We start from the raw sequence: 23,323 nt of genomic DNA, 5'->3' as shown, positions 1-23,323 counted from the left end.
AAGTGACTTGAACACAGCCACCCCAGTTAATGAGTGTCTGAGGCTGGATTTGAACCCGTCTTCCTGACCCCCCCAGACCCAGAGCTCTGTCCACTGCACTACCGAATCACTTAACCCTTAATTTAGTTAGGTTAGATCTACCATGTTGAATCACATAGTTACTTATGATACTTGTCCATCTTTCGGCTGTGCCATTGTACCACGTTTCCCTTGCCATCTCTTACTTTGGAAATAATAAAAATCACATTCTGGGAAAGAACAGTTCAGTCAGTTGCTCTATGACTCACTATCCCTGTGACATCCCAGATCAAAACACATTTTCCTTTATTAATGAAAATCCCTTGAAGACTGAGATTATCTTAAATTTTTGTCTTTGTTTCTCCAGGGTTTAGCACAATCCTGCATAATGAACACATAAATACTTTTTCTTTCGTTCATTGTCATTCATTCATATACACAAATTCAACCAAGTTCTGAATCAGGTTTGAATGGATACAGAAAGAATGCTTATGGGGCAACTAGGTGGCATGGTGGCATAGTGAATAGATCACTGATCTGGATGTCAGGAAGATCTGAGTTGAAATTTGACCTCAGACACTTGATAGTTACTAACTGTGTGACCTTGTGCAAATCACTTAATCCCATTGCCTTGCCAAAAAAAAAAAAAGGAAGAAAAAATGCTAATGGATTCATCTAAAATTCTCTTTCATTGGAAAAAATGGATGTGAAGTGATTAAGGACATGATGGATAATCACTAGCATTCAGGAAAACAAATGTAAATCACATAATTTAGCATAACTACTTAATTAGCTTATTAGAATTTTAATGTATTGATTTATTGATAGTTTCTTTTGCATAATGCTCTCTTCTATTTAAGCTTTTATGGAAAATCTGCATTTTTAGGAGGTATCCATTTCTTTTAAAAAATATTTTAATTGATAACTTTTGTTTTGCCAAAGTAAAAGTTCTTTCCCTCAATTATCTTATATTCTATTGAGGGGTGAGGAGTATACAAGGTATAAACAAAATAAATGCACAAAAAAATCCTCTTGAATGAAGTGTCACTTGATGAAACTTGAAGAGAGCTAGAGTTTCAAGAGGCAGAAATAAGAAGAAAAAAGTATTTTCCACATGAGAAGTAAGCCTCTTCCTGCAAAGTAATTGAGGCAGGAGATAGGAATGCTGCATTCTAGGGCAGTAAGTAAACCTCTTTGCACATTAAAGTGTGTAAAAGGATATGATGTGTAATTAGCCTGGAAATATAGGCTGGAAGCAGATTGATAACAATTTTAAGTGCCAAACAGAAGAGGTTTTATTTTATCCTAAAGGCAATGGAGAGCCACCAGAGAATCTTGTTCAGAGAAGTGATATAATCATGCTTTCTCTTTAGAAATATCAATTTGACAGCTTCATGGAGCTTGGCTTTGTGAATATTGGGTGCAAGGAAACCAATGAGGAGGCTGGCTGTTGGGGTAATCCAGGGAAGAAACAAGAAGAACCAAAACTTGGCCAATAGATTGTATGGAGAAGGGAGTGGTGGTTTGAGGGAGAATGAAGAGTTTTAGGATAATTCCTACTTTGCAAACCTGAATGACTAGCAGGGTGATGGGACCCTCAAAATAAATAGGAAATTTAGGAGGAGGGATGAGACCGGGTATAAGATGAGCTTGGTCGTGGACATACTGTTGGAAATATCCTAGCTCATCAAGGTATATATGATGCCAGCAAGTAATTGAGTATGAACTGCTCAGGTGAAAATGAAGGGATGGCTATGTAGATCTGGGAAACATCTGAATAGAGATGAAGGTTGAATCCAGGGGAGATAATGAGATCAGTGAGTAGGAGAATATATAGAGAGAAGAGTAAAGGATCTCAGAAACCTTTAACCTGGAAGAGAAGAAAATGCAAGGGCAATGTCATATTTTCAAGAACTTAAAAGGTTCCCACAGGAAGAAGAATTTTATTTGTTTTGTTTGACTCCAGAGAATGAAACTAAGAAGATGTAAAGAAAAACCATTTAACACTGAACTACGCAGCAGGGGAGACTTAGAAGATAGGTTCCCATCCACTTAAGGTCTTTAAGCAAATGGAGAAATGCTCAATACAGACTGGACTAGCTTGAAGCAAATTATGCCCTCCAAATAAAAACTTTGTATGATTCTCTAATCTGTGTGTGGGGGGGTTTCAATGCTAGTTTGAAAGTTTAATCTGGGAAATCCTGAGTTTTACAGTATAGGAAATAATGATTTGAGTTTTAGAAATTTACTTTTGTACTGTAAAGCTGCTCATTAATCATTAACTGATAGTGTGGAGGGAATAGTATTAATCCACCCCACAGTACTCAAAAGTGGATTTGAAAAGAGTTTTGAGACCTCTCCTCATCCCTGTCTAAACTTTTTTCTTAACAGTGATATATAGGGAGAATGAAGACAAAAACTATCCCTCTCCAAAAAAATTGAAGAACAGAGAAAAATCTCCTAAAAATTAGCAGATCAAATTTCAAACAATTCATCAGTATCACAAAGGTAATTGAGAGCAATTTAAGTTGATTCTAGAAGCTTCAGGCATAGAAAATTATAACATGAGCATACCCAACATAGAGCCAAATGAGGATTCCTTTATCAGTCTTATTTAGCATGCCTACCACACTTACCTACAACCGTTTCCTCCCACCTGTGTCATTAACCACTATGTTTCTCTTCTCCAGGTACCCCTCTGCTTCAGTCCACATCCCCCATTTCATCCTCCAAATTCTCTGTCCATTTTCACCTAAAGAGCACATGTGTGTGTATGCCTGTCTTGAATATATGTGTATCTGTTTTGGTTTCTCTATTCTTGTCTTGTCTATGTGCCCTTCTTTAGTCAAAATTCAATTGTTTTGATTTCCTTGACCACTACTTCTGTTTCTTTTAGACTGAGTTGATAGTTGTTAATGCTATCTTACAGCAGATTAGTCTTTTTTACCTAGTTTTCATTTTACGTTCAGAAAATAAAATACATAGAACGGAGCCTCAAGCGAATTCTTAGTAAACTAAAGGCAGTAAATTAAATGCTTGTGCCACTGCAGAGTATGAAAAAATAGTAAAGATGAGGAGATTTGCCTAGTTATTTTACTTATGAAGTCAAAGCCAAGCTAAGTTTAATATATCTGTAAATGTAAGAGAAACCACTAAAGAAGGAGTGGCCATTTAAGCATATTTTATTTTCTCATAGAAAGCAGATGTGAAAAGCTTAAATTGCTTTAAGCATTTTTTACTCAGGGGGAACATTTATTTTTCCAACATGAAGTGGTAGTTTTCATCAATCCTTTTTGGGGGGTCAAGATTTTATTCCCTTCCCCCTCCTGCCCGCCCCTCCAGAAAGCAATCCAATATAGATTCTGTGTTATTATAGTAAACATAAATCCATAGTAATCACGTTGTGAAAGAAGAATCAAATCCAAACAGAAGGACAAAAGACTTTAGAAAGAAAAAAATTGACATAATGCATAGAACAATTTTTAAAAATTGAAGATAGTAAGCTTTGGTCTGAATTTAAACAGTTCTCTCTGGATATTGATAGTATTTTTCAGGGGAACTTTTTTTCTTTAACGTTTTTTTGTAAGGCAATGGGGTTAAGTAGCTTGCCCAAGGCCACACACACAGCTAGGTAATTATTAAGGTTCTGGGGCTGGATTTGAACTCAGGTACTCCGGAATCCAGGGCTGGTGTTCTATCCACTGCCCCGCCTAGCTGCCCCCTCAGAGGAACTTTTAACAGTAATTCAAGTCCAATTTTAATTTATCCTAGGTGAAAAGGCTTTATAGAGTTGAATGTAAATCCAGAACATATCAGATACTTCAAGTGCTTTGTTAGTATTTCCACTCATCTCCAAAAAATATAAGAAAAAAACAAACCCCACAGGTTTCTTATTTTAACACCTTTGTAAATCATTCCTAGTTGATTTGGTCTCATTCGGCTGTTTCAATCGTGTCCAATTTTTTGTGACCCTGTTTGCAATTTTCTTGACAAAAGCACTGGAGTGGTTTGCCCTTTTCCAGCTCATTTTACAGAAGAGGAAACTGAGACAAACAATTTAGTGACTTGCCCAGGGACATACAGCTAGTAAGTGACTGAGGCCAGATTTGAACTCAGGAAGAGGAGTCTTCCTGACTCTCTACCCTGTGTTCTATCTGCTGCCCTCCTAATTGAGGAAGATTTTAAAAGTTGTTGTTCATCCATTTCCAAAGAAGACCAATGACATCACAGGTAATGTCTTGACTTGTTTGTGAATTGGATTTAAGTGAGGCTTAGTTGCACAAAGTTGTCAGCCTCATTCTCTCCTCCAGTCAACAAAGTCCAACAAAAGTCAAGTTGACTGGTGATGACCCAGGATGTAGTGGTTGACTGGTGTCTGATGTCTGACTATTTTGATGCCTAAGCATTCCACAGCACCTCTTTTAGCTGCCTTCATGTTTGTTGGAACAAATTGTTCTCATTTGCCCATTCAACTGGGGTGGAGATGTCTTCTCATGCTTGGGGTAGACATCTCTCTTAACTCACTGATGGCTTTGAGACTCATTTGTTACCCTACTCTGCTGAGACAATTTAGCTCAGGTGTGGCCCTTCACATGTTACAGCTTCTTGGAACCATAGGTGAAAGTTGGCAAAGGTGCGCACCAAAGGTAACCTTGTCATAATATCATAGCATCACAAATTTAGAATTGTAAGGAAACTCTAAAGCCATCAAACTCAGCCTCTTCATTTTACAGATGGAGAAAAGTGGCAAAGTGAATAGAGCACTGGGCTTGGAGTTAGGAAGATGAGTCTTCCTGAATTGAAATAAAACCTCAGTCACTCAACTGGCTACAAACACTCCAGAGTTTCTCCCAAACACTAGCTGTTTCAATATGGCAATTTAATATTTATATACTTCACTTTGCAAAAGAGATATGTTTCCAAAAGTTTCAGGTACACCAAATCATTTTAAGTACAGCAAGAAAACTCAGCATTTAAACAAATCCTATAATGAATCTTCTATTAGAAGGTTAACAAGTATAACAGAAGGCCTCATGCCATGGAATGGAAGGAGCTAAGTATAAGATTAGGGGGGATAGGATAGGGATATACCAGCAATCTTCAAGTTTTTGAAAAACTCTATCATTAGGTGTGAAAAACTTATTGGGTAAGTGACATAGTAGAAATGAGGATCATAAAGATTGTGGAGTTATTTTGGGAAAAGGATGTTCAAAAGTTAATATTTAGGGCCATGTAAAGTTTCAAATATTTTCATTTTACAGATAAAGAAATTGAGAATAACAAAGTCACTTGTCTGTAGTTATGCAGCTACAGTTTTGGAGCTGGAACTTGTTCCCAACTGTTTTGTCTCATTCAGTGTGCTTTCTATCTTCCTTGTACTCTTTCTTCTTAAATTACCTCTCTTACCATTTCAACCCTCTTCTTCATATAAAAAGATTATTCTTCATTTGCCATATAACTGGTCAGGAACATGGTTCATTCCTCCTAGTCAGTAAACTAACCAACTGTAGGAAGTTAGATTTTTGTTAGCTTTTCTCAGCACTTGTTGTCTTAACTAACAGGGATTTAATGTTTTAAGTTTTTGGGGTTTTGGTTTTTCCTTGGTTGAGGGCTCTGTAAAGTTGATTTCAAAGAACTAAATTTTCACATAGACTAGGGAGAGAGGCACTGAATATTGAGTAGTTCATTTTCTATTAAAACGTTTTCCTTTAGTTGTATCCCCTGGATCCTGAGGAGTGAAAAGGAATTGTACAGAATAAACATTGGCCACTCCATATATGGAGCAAGTATTTGTTCTGTTTACTTTAAGTAGAAGCACAGTCAGGAACATCATCCATCACAGCTTTGCCTTTCCTCAGGAACATGCATGGTCCAGACCATTTTATCATCACTCAAGAGCTGATGTCACCCTTTTTAATGACTGCATTCATTAGCCTAAAAGGATCTCAGACACTTCAGACTTTCCAGGCAGTCCTTAAAAGGCCAGCCAGGTCCATGACATGATCATCTGCAACCCTTTGTAACCCAGCAGTCCTAAGACACAGAGCTTTTTAGTGAAGCCTGGGGCCATGTCAGAGAGGGTTTCATTGATGCCTCACCCAGCAGGTGGCACTCCATTGAAGCTGATCAGGTGATTTGTGCATCAGAGACTCCCCGCGGGAGCAGACACTTGAACAGCAAGAATCTGAATAAGAGCAAAAGCAACACTTTTTTACAATCCTGGGGGACCAACCAAGAATGGGAGGAGGATATTCCTACCAGAGGAGGCTTAACATGAAGCGACTGCTCCTGAAATGAATGGTGACCTGTGGGGCCCCAGGCTCTGGAGGAACTCCTGTCATGCAGAGAAAGGCCAACCATGAATGGAACAAGGAGACCAGCCTCTTAGGGTCCCATGTGGGCTGGGAGCTCAGATCCTTGGTGCTGGGGCGGGCCCTGGACAAACGTCATTGAGGCCTGGGTTCAGAGCTTACCTCTGACCTTGAGAGGACATGTCATACTAATAAGAGCATTTATGGAGCACCTACTGTGTACTGGATACTGCATCCTCACAATTACCCCAGGGCCTCAAAACATGGAGGCAGAGGACTTGCCCAGAGTCACTCAAGGTTGGCTTTTCCTTCTACACAGGGCTTTGCCCACACTGTTTCAATATTGCCTAAGTCACTTCACCTCCCTGAGCCCTGATTTCATCTTCTACAAGCTGGATCCTAGGATTCTCTGAGGACTCTCACAACTCTGGACTTACCCCACTATCATTCTTCACAGTAACAAAATGGCAGATCTAGAAGCTAATGGACCTAGTCTCCTTATCCCATTATATGCTCTTATCCCTCTTATATGCTTCTAGGACATGACCTGGTAGTCAGGATGACAAGAAGAGACAGATAACATCCTCAGTTGTTAGAGATGAAGGATAGAAGGAGTCATGTTGTGGAAGGGTCAGGACTCCACAAAGATTCTGAGAAAACTCAGCTAATAATTGTGATTGCCAGAGAACCAACCAGTCATATGCTAAGACTAGCCATATAATGAAGGTCAGCCTGCAGGTGTGGGTCCTTGTATGTCATGGAAGTACTGCAGACCCTTGGGAAATATTTCTGCACTTCAAGTTAATCTGAAATAACAGAACAGGATCTCTAGGAATGCTTCCCACTACACCTTGGGAAGCCAGAAAGTGGCCAAAAAGGACATAGTTTGGGAGTGCCACCTCATGGGCTGCTGAGGCTCACACATGGCAAGGGAGATAGTAGGAGCTTTGGCAGCTTTGTCAAAGGTATCAACCAAGTTGACAGTTTTCTTCATGGCAATTCTCATGCCTTACTAGAGGAAAGAAACATTCAGATATAAAAGTGGTGCATTAGTTGTAAATCTTCCCAGATAAAGACAAATCTGAATTGCAAGGGGAGTATAGCCACGTAGTAGGTGCCATACTGTCCAAGAAGGAGGAGTTTTAGATTTTAATGTCACAAGTATAATGGAATAATTTTATGACAATGCCATTGAGCTAGTAAAGACAACTTTGCCCTCACAGTCACCTCATGCTTCTCTAGATTTTATGAGATCTGTCCTCCTGCTAATTATTAGAATGGCCAAGTAAGAAATTCCAAGATTGAAATGGTATTTAGCTCAGCCATACTCCATTGTCATTATTATGTTCAGTGCATGGATGATCTCAGAACATTTAAAGGACAAGGACAAAACAAGAGATACTTCAAACCTATTTTGAAGCCAAATGCCAAAGAAGAGACCGTTAATTAGTTTGGACTCTTTGATTAAAGATTTTATTTATTTTGAGTTTTACAATTTTTCCCCCAATCTTACTTCCTCCCCCCCCTCACAGAAGGCAATTTGTCAGTCTTTACATTGTTTCCATGTTGTACATTGATCCAAATAGTTTGGACTCTTCGGAAATGACAGTAGCTGACATATTCTTCTTATGAATGGCAATCCATGCATGGGACAGCTGTTTTAAAAAATCCAATATTTATACCTACTCCTCACCTAAGAGTCTCAGACAACAACAAATTACAGACAAATAATTGCTATTGCTGCAAATTAAACAATCTTGCATCTACAACTTGTAGAAAAGATCATCACCCATGAAAGATTTTAACTTTGAGGACACATTTATAATCAATATAAAATCTTTGAATTATAAAACCAACAAAATGTATAAGATAAATATTTTTAGCAATTGAACCAAAATAATTAGAAAATAGGATATTTTAATCTATTATTCAAATTTCAGAGGATTAAAATGAAAAATTATACGTAGTACCACAGCAAATCATTCATTTCTTTTGAATGCATTCAGAAGTTATTTTAATATCTTATATTTTCTCAAAATCAGTTGACAGTCTCCTTCATGGAGATCTGGGTTCAAACTCACTTCTAGTACCCCCTGGGAATCTTAGGGCAAGATAATGAACCTCTTGGACTGCAGTCTTATTTGTATCTCATTTCTTTCCCATGATGTTACCCTATTTTGATTACTGAATGTTAACTAGTAACTAGTTAACTAGTCACATGTCTAGGTGTTTTTTTATTTTTCCTTAGAAGCAGAATTAGATGGTCCTTTCTATGTTTGTAGAGGTACCATTATTAAAGTTTTGGATATTATAGAGATAATTGGCTGGTGTCTCTTGATTCTCTTATATCACTTTGAAAGTACGTTATATAGTATGTAATCAGTCAGTTTGTTTAGTTGTCTTTTTTGTCTTAAATTATAAGCCTTTGGGAAAGCTATTACCCATATCAAATTCAATTCTGTGCATTTAACCTTCATGGTTAACTCACTTTTTTCCATCCTGGTTTTTCTTTGTAACATTTATTAACCTTTTCTCTCCCTCAGCTTTGAAATGCTTGAAAAGGCAGGCAGTTGAAACTGTAATGCTATATTTATCTGAAATATTCAAGTTTGCATGTTCAGAATTGTTCTTTCAAATAATTCAGCCATTTTCAGTTAAACTATCTCTTAGTGTGTTGTGGTGTCAAACTTTTTAATCACTGCATTATAGAAAGAAGGAATTTGACCATTTTTTTTAAGGCAAATGGGGTTAAGTGGCTTGCCCAAGGCCACACAGCTAGGTAATTATTAAGTGTCTGAGACCAGATTTGAACCCAGGTACTCCTGACTCCAGGGCTGGTGCTTTATCCACTCTGCCAGCCGCCCCGACCCGAATATGACCATTGTTAAACCTGATGTTACTGTATTTTGACTAATGTATATTAACTAGTAACAAGTTACTTTCTTATCTAGGTTTTTTTTATTCTTCCTTTAGAAGCAGAATTAATCCTTTCCATATTTTGTAGATATCAAACAATTTTTAATAACTTTCAAAATCTTGATGGAGAACAATACTCAGTCATCTTTTTTTAAGGCAGTAATTGTTGGCTCTGAAATTTGTCCTAACATTTAATTAAAAAAAATACTGTTTACATAGCTTAGAACTAACCATAAAAGTCTTCCCTATTTTCTAGGATAAATAGAGTCATGGGAATTATTGCGAGAGATAGAAGAATGGGAGAATGTTTTAATTACTTCAGTCTATTTTACTACTTACATGATCTACATTTTATTTTACAGATGAATTTACAACTAATTTTCTGGTTTGGACTGGTCAGCTGCTCAATCTGTCAAGTACTGGGTCAGACAGGTAAGCTGTTGGATTCTTTGTTTCCCTCAAGGCTGTTTAATCTACATCTCTCCCCCACCCCCACCCCTTTCTTTCAGGTTCTTTATTTCCATCTTTTTCCTTTTCTCTTTCATAGCATAATGGAGTAGGAAGCACACTGTGTAGTCAGAGGATCTGGGTTCAAATTTCTCTTCCAATACCACCTGGGAGACTTAGGGCAAGTCACTAAACCTCTTGGGCTGAAGGCTTCTCTCTTGTTCAGGAAAGGTAGCTTCTAGCTCAAATCACCACCACATGACCCTAGCTTACTCCTCCAGATCTCCAAACTCCTGGTAGCCCAGCTATTGCTTCATCAGACCTGCAGACTCTCCTGCCTCAACTCACCAACTTTGGGGCTTCCTGCCCTGGCCCAGTCCAACCCTAAAGATAGCAGGAGATAGTGGAGAGCATCCTGGCTGATAGGGATGTGAATAGGGAAGTGAAAAAGCTAGATGAACCATGGAGTGCAGACCTTCAGCCAAGTGCTGGGGACACAGAGATAAGCAAAGAGACAGTGTCTGCCTCCCAGGAGCTTACATTTTACTGAAGAAAACAAGACATGGTGTGGAGGGAAGAGGGGCAGGGAGAAATGAAGGCACAACTGCCCTGGGCATCCCTCTTCTGTTGGAACCAGTTAAAGGGAGAGGCCACAGGAACAAAGGGTCCTTCCAGTGTGTTGTGTCTGGGCTCCAGGGAACTCCAGAATTAAGTTTCCAGGATATTGTAAGGAAAGTTCAGAAGTGCATCCTGAAGAGGAATCTTGTATGTGGAAGACATAAGAGGAAAGTACTGAGACATCAAGAAAGAAAGAAATTTTTGAAAGAATTCAGGTAAAACTGTGCAAGGGAAAAGGAACTTTACTAAGGAAAAAAGAATTGAAAATTATCACATCAAGAAGTCAATCAAAAGTGATGTTTGTGTACCTGACAGTAGGAAAGTGGAGAACAGGAATATGTCCATGTCATACAATAAGAAATTCAAGCTTGATTATAATAATGATTGATTTAGAATTTTTAAATATCCCTTTTTCTGCATGTATGTGTTCATACACCCATATAGGTACATCTCTGTAGAGAATTTTACCCCCGAGAATTTTAAAAACAAACTACATTTGTAATTATGAAAAGCAAACATTCTTTCATTCAGATAAAATTCCCAAGGCTTACTTTCCTTACAGACTCACTATTTGAATACAGTTTCTGTAGGAGTGAAAAGTGGAGTCTGTTTTATAAAGGATAACAACATCACTGAACATTCAAGCAGTTGTAACCTTTTGTAGTGAAATGTGTCTCATTAATCTTTTGGAATTCTTTGAGGGGACACTGTCAAGCCTTGGATACAAACCTCTCATCAGGGACTTTTTAAAAAATTAGTTTATCAAAGAAGGGATTGAGGAGTGGCATTGAATTTTTACCCATAGAAACAAGGATCCAAGACTGATAAGATTGTAGATTCAAATGTAGCAAATATAACCAATGAGCACAGACAACCAACATAGTCACTACATTTGACAGCATGTACAATATTTTCTTCCTATAATCCTCCCCCTTCCAAGAGGAGGAAATTAAATTTCATTATTTATTTTCTAGGACCAAGATTGATTTTTTTTCAGTTACTAGTTTAGCTAGCTACCATTTAGCATTTTTTAATTTACATTGTTATAGTCATTGCATTTTTTTCTTCTGGTTCTGTTTACTACATCTTCCATCGATTTGCATTCTTCAATTCATTCCCGTCCATGCCAACCATTTTTTCTCTGAATTATATTTTTTCATTTAATATATTCCTATGCCACAATTTTTGCATCCATCTTCAATCAATATTCAATCCTCAGTGGGCATCTAAATTTTTTCTAGCTTTTTATTACTACAAGTAGTATTGCTACGAGTATTTTGGTACATCAGAACCTGTGTTTCTGTCTTTGACCTCATTGGTGTTTATGACTAATTCTTCAGGAAGAATATATTCATGACAATAGGCATATCTAAGTCCTTTAGTGACTTAATTCTGAACCAGGTTTTTCCTCTTTCCTCTCCTGTGCCAACCTTCTCTTTGAAGCTGCTGAGTATCAATGTATTTGCTTCTTAGATTTGGAGGATTTTAATTCTTGAAACAATGTCTCTCTCTTTAATATTGGAATAGGTAATACCACAGAAAAGGTATTTACTTTCATGGTGATCTTTTTTGTTTATGTTCATCATGATGAAGAGGAGATGAACAAGTATCCTATGAAATAATGTTTTCCCCCCTTCCTTTGGATATACGGTGATTTCCTCTATATGTTACAAAAACAAATCTGTGAAGCTTTCCTACATGTTTGTTTGACAGGATCCTGCTGTTTGTTTGCTTATAAAGAATCTAAACCCAATAGAACAGAATTCTGCTTTAAAGACTCTGCTCTAGCCCAGTGGCTCTTAGATGAGTGTTCAGATCATACAGGACTTTCTGATAAATACAACTACAAAGATAATTTTATTCAGTAATTCCCTAGTTATCCAAAGCAAAAAAGCAGTGAAGTGCTGGCCCAAGGTGAACTGCATCAGATCCACATTAAAACAGGATTTATTAGAGATGGAGATTTTTTTAGCAATACCTACTTGAAAATGATGTTTTTGCTTAGTGCACAAAGCCTCAGAGTATCTAAAGGCCTCCTAAGGGAAACTCAAGGACCACTGACAAGATCAGCTTCACAATTCATGCTGAAAAAAATATAGAGATAAACAGTGACATAGATTGTGAAGGATGACTGAGTATGTTGGTGGTGAAATAGCATAATAGCATAGGACCATTCAAAGTGCTTTATAATTTCCCATATGTTAGAACAGATAGCTCTTTGGGAAATTATAGAGTGCTTTGAATGGTTCCATTTTACTTCCTCGCACAATTAACACTAATACTTCTCTGGTAATTCTTTTTTTAAAAATGTTTATTTGTTTAAGGCAATGGGGTTAAGAATGATTTGCCCAAGTCACACAGCTAGGATGTAACTGCTGTTATTAAGTCTGAGACTGAACTTGAATTCAGGTCCTCCTGACTAGGGTCAGTGCTCTAATCACTGCGCCATGTAGCTGCCCATTTCTCTGGTAATTCTTAAGTAATCATGGCATGGATAAAAATCATGAAGCAACACTCTTAAGAATCATTCAGGTGACTCAAAAGAGCAGTAGAGAAATTTGGTGGGGTTAAGTAGAGTGTATCCCATTACTGTTGGTGATTTACTTAGCAGAGGTAGAAAAGAAGAGATCCTCCAGAAAGAAGGTAGGCTTAAATGTAACAAACATGAAGGGCCTAGAGATGATTGGAAAAAAAGCCTTCACCATCCATAAGGATTGTGAAAGAAGGAAGGAATTTGCATCATTGAAAGTAACCCTCACATTAATGAGATAAGAGAAGAATTCTAAAAGCAGAGGCTAAGGGGGCATGCATTCCATTGACTGGCACTGCATTTGTGAATTCATGGAGACAGGAAGTAGCATACTGAGTGGGGAGGTGGCCCAAGTGATGTAGTATGTGGAAATGGGAATAATGTGAAATATGGCAGGATGGAGACTTCATATTGAAAAGCCTTAGAGGCCAAGCTGAAGAGTGTGTGCTTTGGAACTCCTGAAGGCTTTGATTAGAAGAGTTGCATGATCAGACTAGATCTTTATTTTCTCGATATCTGTATGAAGTATGGGGTCAGAGAAAAGAAGGGAGTGAACGCGAGAGGCATTATTGAGGTTGCTGCCACAACACTTGGCTGCTTAAATGGAACAAGTAGCAGGAGACTGACAGATTTACAGGACTTACTTCCCTTGGACAGTACAATCAGCACTTATAAGCCTCATCTGTGGATTTCTGTGGGCAACTAGGTAGAAGATGATAGAACTCTGGGCCCAGAGACAGGAAGATCCAAGTCCATATCCAGCCTCAAGCAAGTCACTTAACTTCTGACTACCTCAGTTTTCCTCAACTGAAAAATAACAAAATGGCATCTACTTTCTACAGTTATGAGAATCAAATGAGATCCATTTATAAATGATTAGCTAGGGGGGCAAAGCCAAGATGGCTGCATGAAGGCAGAAATTCCTGGAAACTCATTCCCCCCCCAAAAACTTCAAAAGCCATCAAATTATGAGTGATACAGTTTCCCAGTCCAAGACAACTTACAAGTTCCACAAGAAAGGACTGTACCACCAGGACTGGGGTGGGGGGGCAGCCTTAGGGCAGCACAGCCAGGCTGAGCGCCTGGGTCCATGGCAGAGGGGGAGGTTTCTAGACCTCTTGGCCCAGGGATCACTGGGGACAGCTGGAAGGGGTGGTGAGAGAACTCTGCCGCACCAGATTGAGCGTGGAGCAGAGCTCCAGCCTCAAGAGAGCCTTGTGAGGAGAACCTGCAGTGGGAGTTGGCAGAGCCACCCAGCATGTCCAGAGCTCTCAGTCATAGACAGTAAGGGGATCAGGGGAGACTGCCAGAGGTCTCTCTGCTTTCCCTGGGAAAGAACTCAGCTGTTGACACACCACACTGAGATCCAGATTTCAGTCTGGGCCTCCACAACATCACCATAGCCAAGCAGGGCCTCTCCTCCAGGGCAGAGGGGCGGGCCTGAACACAAGAGAGCAAGCAGAACTCCTAAAACTTTGGAGGAATTAAGATCCCTGTGGATTGTCCCAAAAACTCAAAGCCTTGAAAGTGCGATAAATCAGTCATAGGCTGAGAAAATGAGCAAACAACAGAAAAAGAATAATCTGACCATAGAAAATTACTTTGGTCCCATGGAGGACCAAAATACATACTTGGATGATGACAAAATTGAAGCTTCTGTATCCAAAACTTCCAAGAGAAATAGAAAATGGACTCAGGCTCTAGATGAGCTCAAAAAAGACTTTGAAAAGCAATTAAGGGGGAGGTAGAGGAAAAGTTGGGAGGAAAAATGAGGGTGATACAGATAAATCATGAAAACCAAGTCAGCAACTTGGTTAAAGAAAAACAAAAAAAAAAAAATACTGAAGAAAACATATTAAAAACCAGTTTAGGCCAAACAGAGAAAACAACACAAAAGGCAAATGAGGAGAAGAATGCCTTAAAAAACAGAATTGGCCAGCTGGAAAAGGAAACAAAAAAGCTCTCTGAAGAAAATAACTCCTTCAAATGCAGAATGGAACTAAAGGAAGCTGATGACTTTGTGAGAACCAAGGAAGAAATAAAACTATACAAAAAAAAAAATAGAAGAAAATGTGAACTATCTCATTGGAGAAACAACTGACCTTAAAAACTGATCCAGGGAAGATCATTTAAAAATTATTGTCCTACCTGAAAGTCATGACCAGTAAAAGAGCCTAGACTTCATTTTTCAAGAAATAATACAGCAGATTTGCCCTAAGATCCTAGAAACAGAGGATAAAATAGAAATTGAAGGAATTCACTGATCACCTTCTGAAAGAGATCCACAAAAAAAAACTTCCAAGAATATTCTAGCCAAACTCCAAAACTCCCAAGTCAAAGAGAAAATACTAAAAGCTACCAGAAACAAACTACCATGGCTCTATAGTCAAGATTACACAAGATCTGTCAGCTTCTACATTAAGGGCTTGCAGGGCTTGGAATATGATATTCTGGAAGGCAAAAGATCTTGGTCTATAATCAAGAAGCAACTACCCAGCAAAACTAAACATCCTCATTCTGGGGAAAAGATGAACTTTCAATGAAACAGAGGACTTTCAGACTTTCCTATTGAAACAACCAGAGCTGAACAGAAAGTTTGATCTCCAAATACAGGACTCCAGCAAACCCTAGAGGACGTGGACGAGAAGGGCCAATTATGAAGGATTTAATAATGTTCAACTCTTTGTATTCCTGCATGGGAAGATACTGATAACTCATGAACTTTCTCATTTATAAGAGCTGTTAGAAGGAGTATATATAGACAAGGCACAAGAAGGAACTGAATATAATGGTGTAAAAAGTAGTAAAAAGATGGAGTCAATGAGTGATAAAGGAAAGTACTGGGAGGAAGAGAAAGGAGAGGAAGAAGGGGCTAAGACAATTCACATAAAGGTCAAGAAAAAGCTTTTACATTGAAGTGGAACGGGGGGATGGCAAGGGTGCAGAATGAGTAAGCCTACATTTTCATCAGAAATTGCTCAGAGAGGAAATTACATACACACTTAATAGGTTTTAGAAATCTCTTACCCTACAGAAAAATGAGAGGAAAGGGATGGAATTGTTGAGGAGTAGGTGATAGAAGAGAGGTAAGATCTTGGGAGAGTGTACTCAGGTACATCACACTTCTGAGCAGGGACAGGATGAAAGGAGAGAGAGTGGAATACACGAGAGTGGGGAGGAATCGAGTAGAGGGAACTCTACAGCTAGTGATAGCAACTGTGGGAAAAATATTGAAGCAACTTCTCTAGTGGCTACAATGGGGAAGGCAACTCATCCCAGAGACAGAGCCAGTGGATCTGTACACAGACTGAAGTACACCTTTTTTCCTCTCTCACTGTTCTTGAGGTTTCTCGTCTTTTTTGGGGGGAGGGGGGCTTTATGATTACTCTCACAATAAGATTATTATAATAAAATAAACAAAAAATTGTAAAATAAGGTATAATCCAAAATATTAAATTTTATCATCTGAAAGTTATTGTCAGTGTCTAGGTAAATATCTTTTTATGATACATAGCTGGAAAGGATTTTGTTATTAATAAAATTGAATCATTGCGATGATTAAAAAGTGATCAAAATATTCATAGCAACCCTTTTCATGGTGGCAAAAAATTGGAATTTGAGGGGATGCCTATCAGGGAATGATTGAACACATTGTGGTATATGAATGTGAGGAAACACTATTGTTCTATAAGACATCATGAGGGATGATACTTCAGAAAAGCTTGGGAAGACTTGCATTAATTGATGCTGAGTGAGATGAGCAGAACACATTAACAACATTGGATGATGACCAACTATAGTGGACTTGTTCATTTCAGCAGTACAATAATCAGACAATTCTGAAAGACTTGTGATGGAAAATACCATCCATATCCAGAGAAGGAACTACGGAGCTTAAATGACCAAACCTTAATATTTTTAAAAGTTATTTTGTGTTTTATGTTGTTTTTTCTCTCTAATATTTTTTTCTTCAATTTGGATTTGATTCTTTTTTCACATGATGGATATAGATCTGTGTTTAGCGTAAAAAAAAAATGTTTAGCTAGTGCCTGTCTCTGCTGCTGAGAGCACAGTCTGATATGCTGACCTCTTCAAATATCCTTTTACCCAAAAGACTGTTTTCTGGAGAACTCACTCAAGGCAGGCCCTCCCTTCAAAGAAGCAATACAAGAACTGCCCTAATGTCTCTTTGAAGAGAGATTTAGAGTCAGGTGTATGATGTAGGAGACACTGACACAGCACTATCAGTATTCTCCCATCAGGGAAGGCCTGCTGCACTCCATGACTGGAACAGAATTGCAGCAGCTCAAAAGGAACTGAGACTTGCAGATTGAGAACCATCTCCACTCCCAAGTGTTTGTTCACATGGATTCTTAGTGCTCAACCTGGGCTCAGACTTCTGAGCTCAGGACTGGTCTGATCAGCCACAGGCGGGGTATATTGTGCCAGCATGGTGATATTGTTTTGGTCCTTTTTGAGAACCCAGGTCACCACCTTGCCGGGCCCATTAGTTGTTGACTCCCTTTACCAGGACATCATATATTGAGTCCCTTCCTGGACTCCCTCAATCTTTCCCAGGTGAGTGTTGAAGGAGTGGAAGACAAGGATAACAAGTTCTCCAAGATCCCCAAAGTACTCTGTTTATTCACCAAAACACAAGTGCTTAAATATCCCTCCCAGTCTCTAATCTACTCCCACTCCCATGGCACTTAGTAAAACAAGGTTCTGGTGCTCAAGGACAGCAGGTGATGATAGTTTACAAGCTCCCACACACAACAGTCTCTAACACATAGTAGCTGCTGTGTAATGTGGGGCTTTTCCCCTTATCCCTCCTCTTTTCCTTCAGAGTAGCCAAAATATGGAAACTAAGTTGTAGTGTATGAATGTAATCAAATACTTTTGTGCCATAAGAGGAAAAAAAAACAAATGGACCATTTCAGAGGAGATTGGGAAGACCTGTGATCTTAGGAAGAGGGAAGTAAACAGTTTACACAGTAACAGCAATTCAGAGAAAAACCATTTTGACCTCTAAAACTATGAGGAGTATATTAAACCACAAGTCCAGAGAATTAAAACTCAGTCCTGGGGCAGCTAAGTGGTGCAGTGGATAGAGCACCAGCCCTGGAGTCCCAAGGACCTGAATTCAAAGACACTTAATAATTACCTAGCTGTGTGATCTTGAGCAAATCATTTTGCCTTGCAAAAACTTAAAAAAAAAAGAAAGAAAGAAAGAAAAAGCTCAGTCCCCACCTCCACTTCCTTCCAAAGAGACATTGATTTAACATCCAGTTAACAGTGTACTTACGGACTTGGCTGTTGTGGGGATTGTTGATTGGACTATGCCTGAGTATGAAAGATTTGTTGTTGAATGATGGTTCATTGGAAGGAAAAGATAATAAAACATTATCTTTAGTTAGAAGAGATCTAGAAAAAAGATCTTTGTGATCTCTAGGGCCTGTAGTCATCCTTCCTTACTCCAGGATTTTATTGATTTTGAAAAACTTCATTGGAAGGAAAAGATAATAAAACATTATCTTTAGTTAGAAGAGATCTAGAAAAAAGATCTTTGTGATCTCTAGGGCCTGTAGTCATCCTTCCTTACTCCAGGATTTTATTGATTTTTGAAAAACTTTAGTGTTTTAGCCTTTCTCTTTGTATTCCATCAGTCACTTCCTGATCCCTCCCCCCCCCACCTCAAGTACTTCCCCCAAGACTGGACTTGGGAATCTCCTTGAGATTCCTTTCAACACCTTGTCAGTTTGGATCCCTTGCCCACAAGAACCTCAGAGTTGCCATGTAGGCTGATCCTCTTGTTCCCATTTCTCCCTAGACTCTCTTTCTTTCTTTCTGTTCATCAGTGTTCAATACAGAAAAGTCAAGGTTTTTTTTTTTTTCAATATGGGAAGATGGTGGAGAGGATGTTTGGGAAAAAAATATCTTTTGCCTTGGGGGTCCAAAGATAGAAGGAACACACTTCTCCCCCAGCTCCTTTCCCTTGTTTTAACCTAATCCCCTTCTCCTGAACATGTCTGAGTAGGATCAGTCTCTGTCTTTATAGATTCTTGGGGAACCAGCAAGGAGAGTGGTGCAAGGAGGAGATATCAGGCATGGATCCAGACTCAGACTTTTCTTCTCAGTTTGTGCAGCCCTCTGTGGAGATGGAGGCTGGTATACCAAGTGCCTCAGGGATTAGTGTTTTTCATTTTTAATTCATAAAGACTTTATGTGGTCAGAGAATTCACTTTTTTTTTTGGTTCTGTGAATTTAGTTGTAATTGCTCAAAAATCTGACCTATATTGTTTCTTTGGGAGGGGGGGGAGTAAGGGGATTAAGAGTTAGTAGGACTTGGGGAAATTATCGTTTACTTTTTCATTATGACATTTATCAATGAGAACTAAGTTCATTTTATTAGAAAATCATAGAATCATAAATCTTGAGCCTGACAAAATTCAGAGACCATCTAATTTAGCACCCTTTTTATAGATGAGGATAATGAGGTCCAGGGAATCAATATCAGCTAGGATGTGAACCCAGATCTTCTGATTCCAGAAACAAGAATGGTTTTTCCATTCTCCTGTGCATAATTCAGCATTATTATAGTTTATATTTTATAATGTTTTGAATTTAAATGACTTCAGGGTTTTTTTTGGACAGGTGGAAATGATTGCTTAAAAGCAAATGCGAAATCATGTGGAGAATGTATACAAGCAGGACCAAATTGTGGATGGTGCACAAATTCTGTAAGTAGTGTAAATTGCATATCATTTTTAACATGAATTATAGTACTTTCATATATATTCATTATGCTTGGTTTTTAAATTTTTGTTTTTGTTGTTGAGGTTTTTGGGGGGGCAGGGGAGGATTCTGCCACCATATTCCTTTTGGAGACATTGGATAACTCAATTCTATGATTTGTTATTCATAACTTTTCTTGGGTTTGTGTGCTTATAGAATGACATCCTTTCCATTATATCTTTTGAATATGCCTCCTGCTCTTCAAAAATAGTTCATATCTTCTACAGTACCTGCCCCTTCTAACTAAATTAAATTGTGGACTCTCAGAAACCCTCAACTTGACCAAAAAAGTATTTATAAATATGTATATATCCATATCTAGTAAACTTTTAAGTTATTATAGAGCATTTTGTTTAGATCTCAGCTATGACCAATCTCTTTTTATCCCTCTAAGATAAATACAGCCTATTACAAGGAAGGGCCTTCTCATTTTTAAACTCTTTAAATTGCTATCACCTAACAGACTTTTTGCATAGAGTAAATGTTTGATAAATATTTAATTTTAACTTACCTAAGTTAATGAGAATATTTATCCCAAGAAGCACAAAACCCATGATTCACATGTATTTGACTTTGAAATGCCCTAGAATTATTTTGACTTTTGTCACAAATGAATGTTTCTAATTTCATTTGCTTTGACTTAATTGTAAGTTAATTTTTCATTTTCTGAGTATGCAACAACTAATGATAAGGGAATCTAGTCAGAAATGGGGTGAAGCAGTAGGGGGAAAGCTCAAGGGTTGACTGTATAGACAAAACTATAGGCAGATCACACCAGATTGCATGCTCTGACTTGTAAACATAGATACCTAAAGAACAGATAGTATTTTCTTAGCCTTAGCTTCACATGGTTAAAATCTCCAACTATTCTAGGTATTCATGGTTGGAAACTGCCCAGAACCCTGTTCCCCTCCTTTAGGAGCAGTTGTGCCAACCAACTGTTGATTATTCAAAGTAATGTTTATAGACTTAGCATACTCAACACAGTTTACATTTTTTTATTATGAAGTCTCTTTATGATATGGATTATCAGTAGGACAGAGAAAGCTGAATTATCTCTAGTAAATTATTTTTTTAAATATTTCTTTTTTTAACTAACTTATTTTTTGTTCTAACTACATGCAAAGATAATTTGCAACATTTTCCATTAGTCATATTGTGAAAGATGAATCAGAACAAAAGGGTACAAAAAAGTCATGAGAGATTAAAAAAAATTCAACATAAAGACATAAACCAGTTTTTAAATTGAAAATAGTAATCTTTGGTCTGCAATCAGACACCATAGTTCCTTCTTTGGATGTGCATATTTTCCATCACAAATCCTTAAGAATTGTTTTTGGTATTATAGTGCTGAGAATTATCAGCCCATCAGAGTTAATCATTTGATAATGTTGCTGTTAGTGTATACCATGTTCTCCTAGTTCTGCTCACTTCAGTTCATGCAGGTCTGTTGAGACTTCTCTTAAATCCAATCACTCTTGATTTCTTACAGAATAATAGTATTCCATTATTTTAACATACCATATTTGTTCAGCCATTCCCCAGCTATTGGGCAACTCCTCAATTTCTAATTCTTTACTACCACACAAAGAACTGCTATAAATGGGGTTTTTTTACACTTAGATCTCTTTGGGATACAGATCCAGTAGTGATATTGGATGCAAGGGTATGCATAGTTTGATTGCCCTTTGGACTCCACGAAACCTATTTCTCAAATAATTCAGTTAGTTGTTGCTGATGATACTAAATTGTGTTTCAAAGAAAAAGGATTAAAGATCTTTAGACATGAGCTGTATGTGTAGTGTTCACACCTCTTGTGACTTGCATAGCTGGGTGTGATAATGCCTGGAAGAGTGGAGGTTTGGCTTAAGTGATGTTCTGTCCTTTTAATGATGCAGATTTTCTTAAACCATTTCTTCCATCAAGTGCTATTTATCTTCAGGCCCCCCCCCATACAGACTAGCTTGTAAAAGCTCATATATTTTCTGTGATATTTCTGTCTCAGGCAGTTTGATATGTTTTTTGGATGTTTAACAAATATTAATAATTGACTATGATGAAGACAAATTATAGCTAATATTTATATATCACTATTTGCTTGGCACCAAGTGTTTTACACCTAGTCTCATTTGATTTCCTCAGAGCCTCTGAAAGGGAAGGTGCTCTTATCCCCATTTCACAGTTGAGGAAACTGAGGCATGCAGGTTGAGTGACTTGTCCAGAATCACCTAGCCAGTGATGGCTGAGGCCAGAATGAACTCAGGTCTTTATTGACTCTAGGCCTAGTATTCTTTCTACTGTGCCACCTAATTGCCTCATTGAATTAGTATGTATTAGGAAACAATTGATCTAAGATTTATTTAGGGTCTGTATTTCAAGAAAAATAGTGAGTCTAGGTTGTTAAAACACAAACCAGTCCTTGAATGGTATTCTTCAGTTCATGCTTCCTATAGAATAAATATAGTTGTTTTTCTTTTTTTTTTTGAAAAAAAAGATTTTACTAATTTTTTTTAAAGAAAAACTTATCATTTCCCAGTAACTCCTATCCACCCACCTAATCGAACGTTTTTTATGGGTTGTCTGACTATAAATACCTCATTTCATATCTGTAGTTAACTGCTTCTCTGCTGAGAAAAGGGAAATAGGCCTCTTTATCAGTCTCCTGGAATCAAGATTGGTCAGTTGCTTGATCCAGGTTCTGATGCTTTTCCTACTTTTTTGTTTAAATTATTGTAGTTGTGTATATTCTCTTAGTTCTGCTTATTTCTTTTTCAATTCACCTAAGGACTTCCCAAAGTTTTCTCAATTTTTCATTTTCATTCAAATTATTTTCTCTCTAGTGAAAGTACAAGCATTCATACCTGGGTAAGAGAAGCTTGTTCAAAAGTTAGAAAATGAAGTAAATACCTACCAAGTGTGTTGAATCTTTTGTGTAATGAATTGTATTTCAGTTCGATTTTTTAAAACCATAATTTCTATATATATTTATATATGATTTAGACATTTTTACAAGAAGGAATGCCTACTTCTGCCCGGTGTGATGATTTAGAAGCATTAGAAAAAAAAGGCTGCCGTCCAGAGGACATTGAAAATCCTCGAGGCTACAAAATTATCCAGAAAAATAAAAATGTGACAAATCGCAGTAAAGGTACAGCAGAAAAACTGCAGCCTGAAGATATTACCCAGATTCAACCACAGCAACTAACCTTGAAATTACGCTCAGGTACTTGTGACTTTAACTCCAGTGTCATTGCGATTTCAATTTCACAGGTGCTGCTGAGGACTGATTTTCATAAAGCAAGCTGGCATTCACTTAAAGACAAAAAGCATATTGAACTTTAGAAATTAAGTTATTTTTAGCAGATTCAGTAAAAAGCTATCAGTAACTCCTTCATTTAATATGTCCCCAAAACTTTATTTTCATGAGTGCTGCTGGTACTTATGCTCCGGTGAACTTGAGCAACTCTCCTTTAGTTCCAGCCTCATCAGCCTTTAGCAAATGGTTTTATGAGTTACTCTGACCCAAAATGTTGTCAATTCATGAAATTAATTGGCTGGACTTGTCAGAGGTTGTGTTCTGATGAGCTTTCAAAAAAACTTGGAGCCATCTTCAAACCACAGTGAAATGTCCAACTCTTTAGAGGAGGCCTTGTATAGACTTACATTTAAAATAAGCAAATTGGTCTTC

At 37.8% G+C, this 23,323-nt stretch overlaps 1 protein-coding gene across 2 annotated transcripts in view; it reads left to right on the top strand.

Moving 5' to 3' along the window:
* Nucleotides 1-2,398: 2,398 nt before the first annotated feature.
* The window catches only part of LOC141504164 (integrin beta-1), a 41,216-nt gene continuing 20,291 nt past the window's right edge, over nucleotides 2,399-23,323 (top strand). The window contains exons 1-4 of one of the 2 annotated variants that reach the window (XM_074208979.1): nucleotides 2,399-2,526; nucleotides 9,608-9,677; nucleotides 19,495-19,580; nucleotides 22,636-22,858. In XM_074208979.1, the coding sequence (XP_074065080.1) occupies nucleotides 9,608-9,677; nucleotides 19,495-19,580; nucleotides 22,636-22,858 (379 nt within the window). In that variant the 5' untranslated portion in view covers nucleotides 2,399-2,526. The remainder of the gene's footprint in view (nucleotides 2,527-9,607; nucleotides 9,678-19,494; nucleotides 19,581-22,635; nucleotides 22,859-23,323) is intronic. The other variant, XM_074208980.1, reaches the window with a different exon arrangement.

Source organism: Macrotis lagotis, unplaced genomic scaffold, assembly GCF_037893015.1.
Source record: "Macrotis lagotis isolate mMagLag1 unplaced genomic scaffold, bilby.v1.9.chrom.fasta BILBYCTG500, whole genome shotgun sequence".
In the NCBI taxonomy this organism is placed as follows: Eukaryota; Metazoa; Chordata; class Mammalia; order Peramelemorphia; family Peramelidae; genus Macrotis; species Macrotis lagotis.
This window is presented reverse-complemented; position numbering and strand designations above follow the sequence as displayed.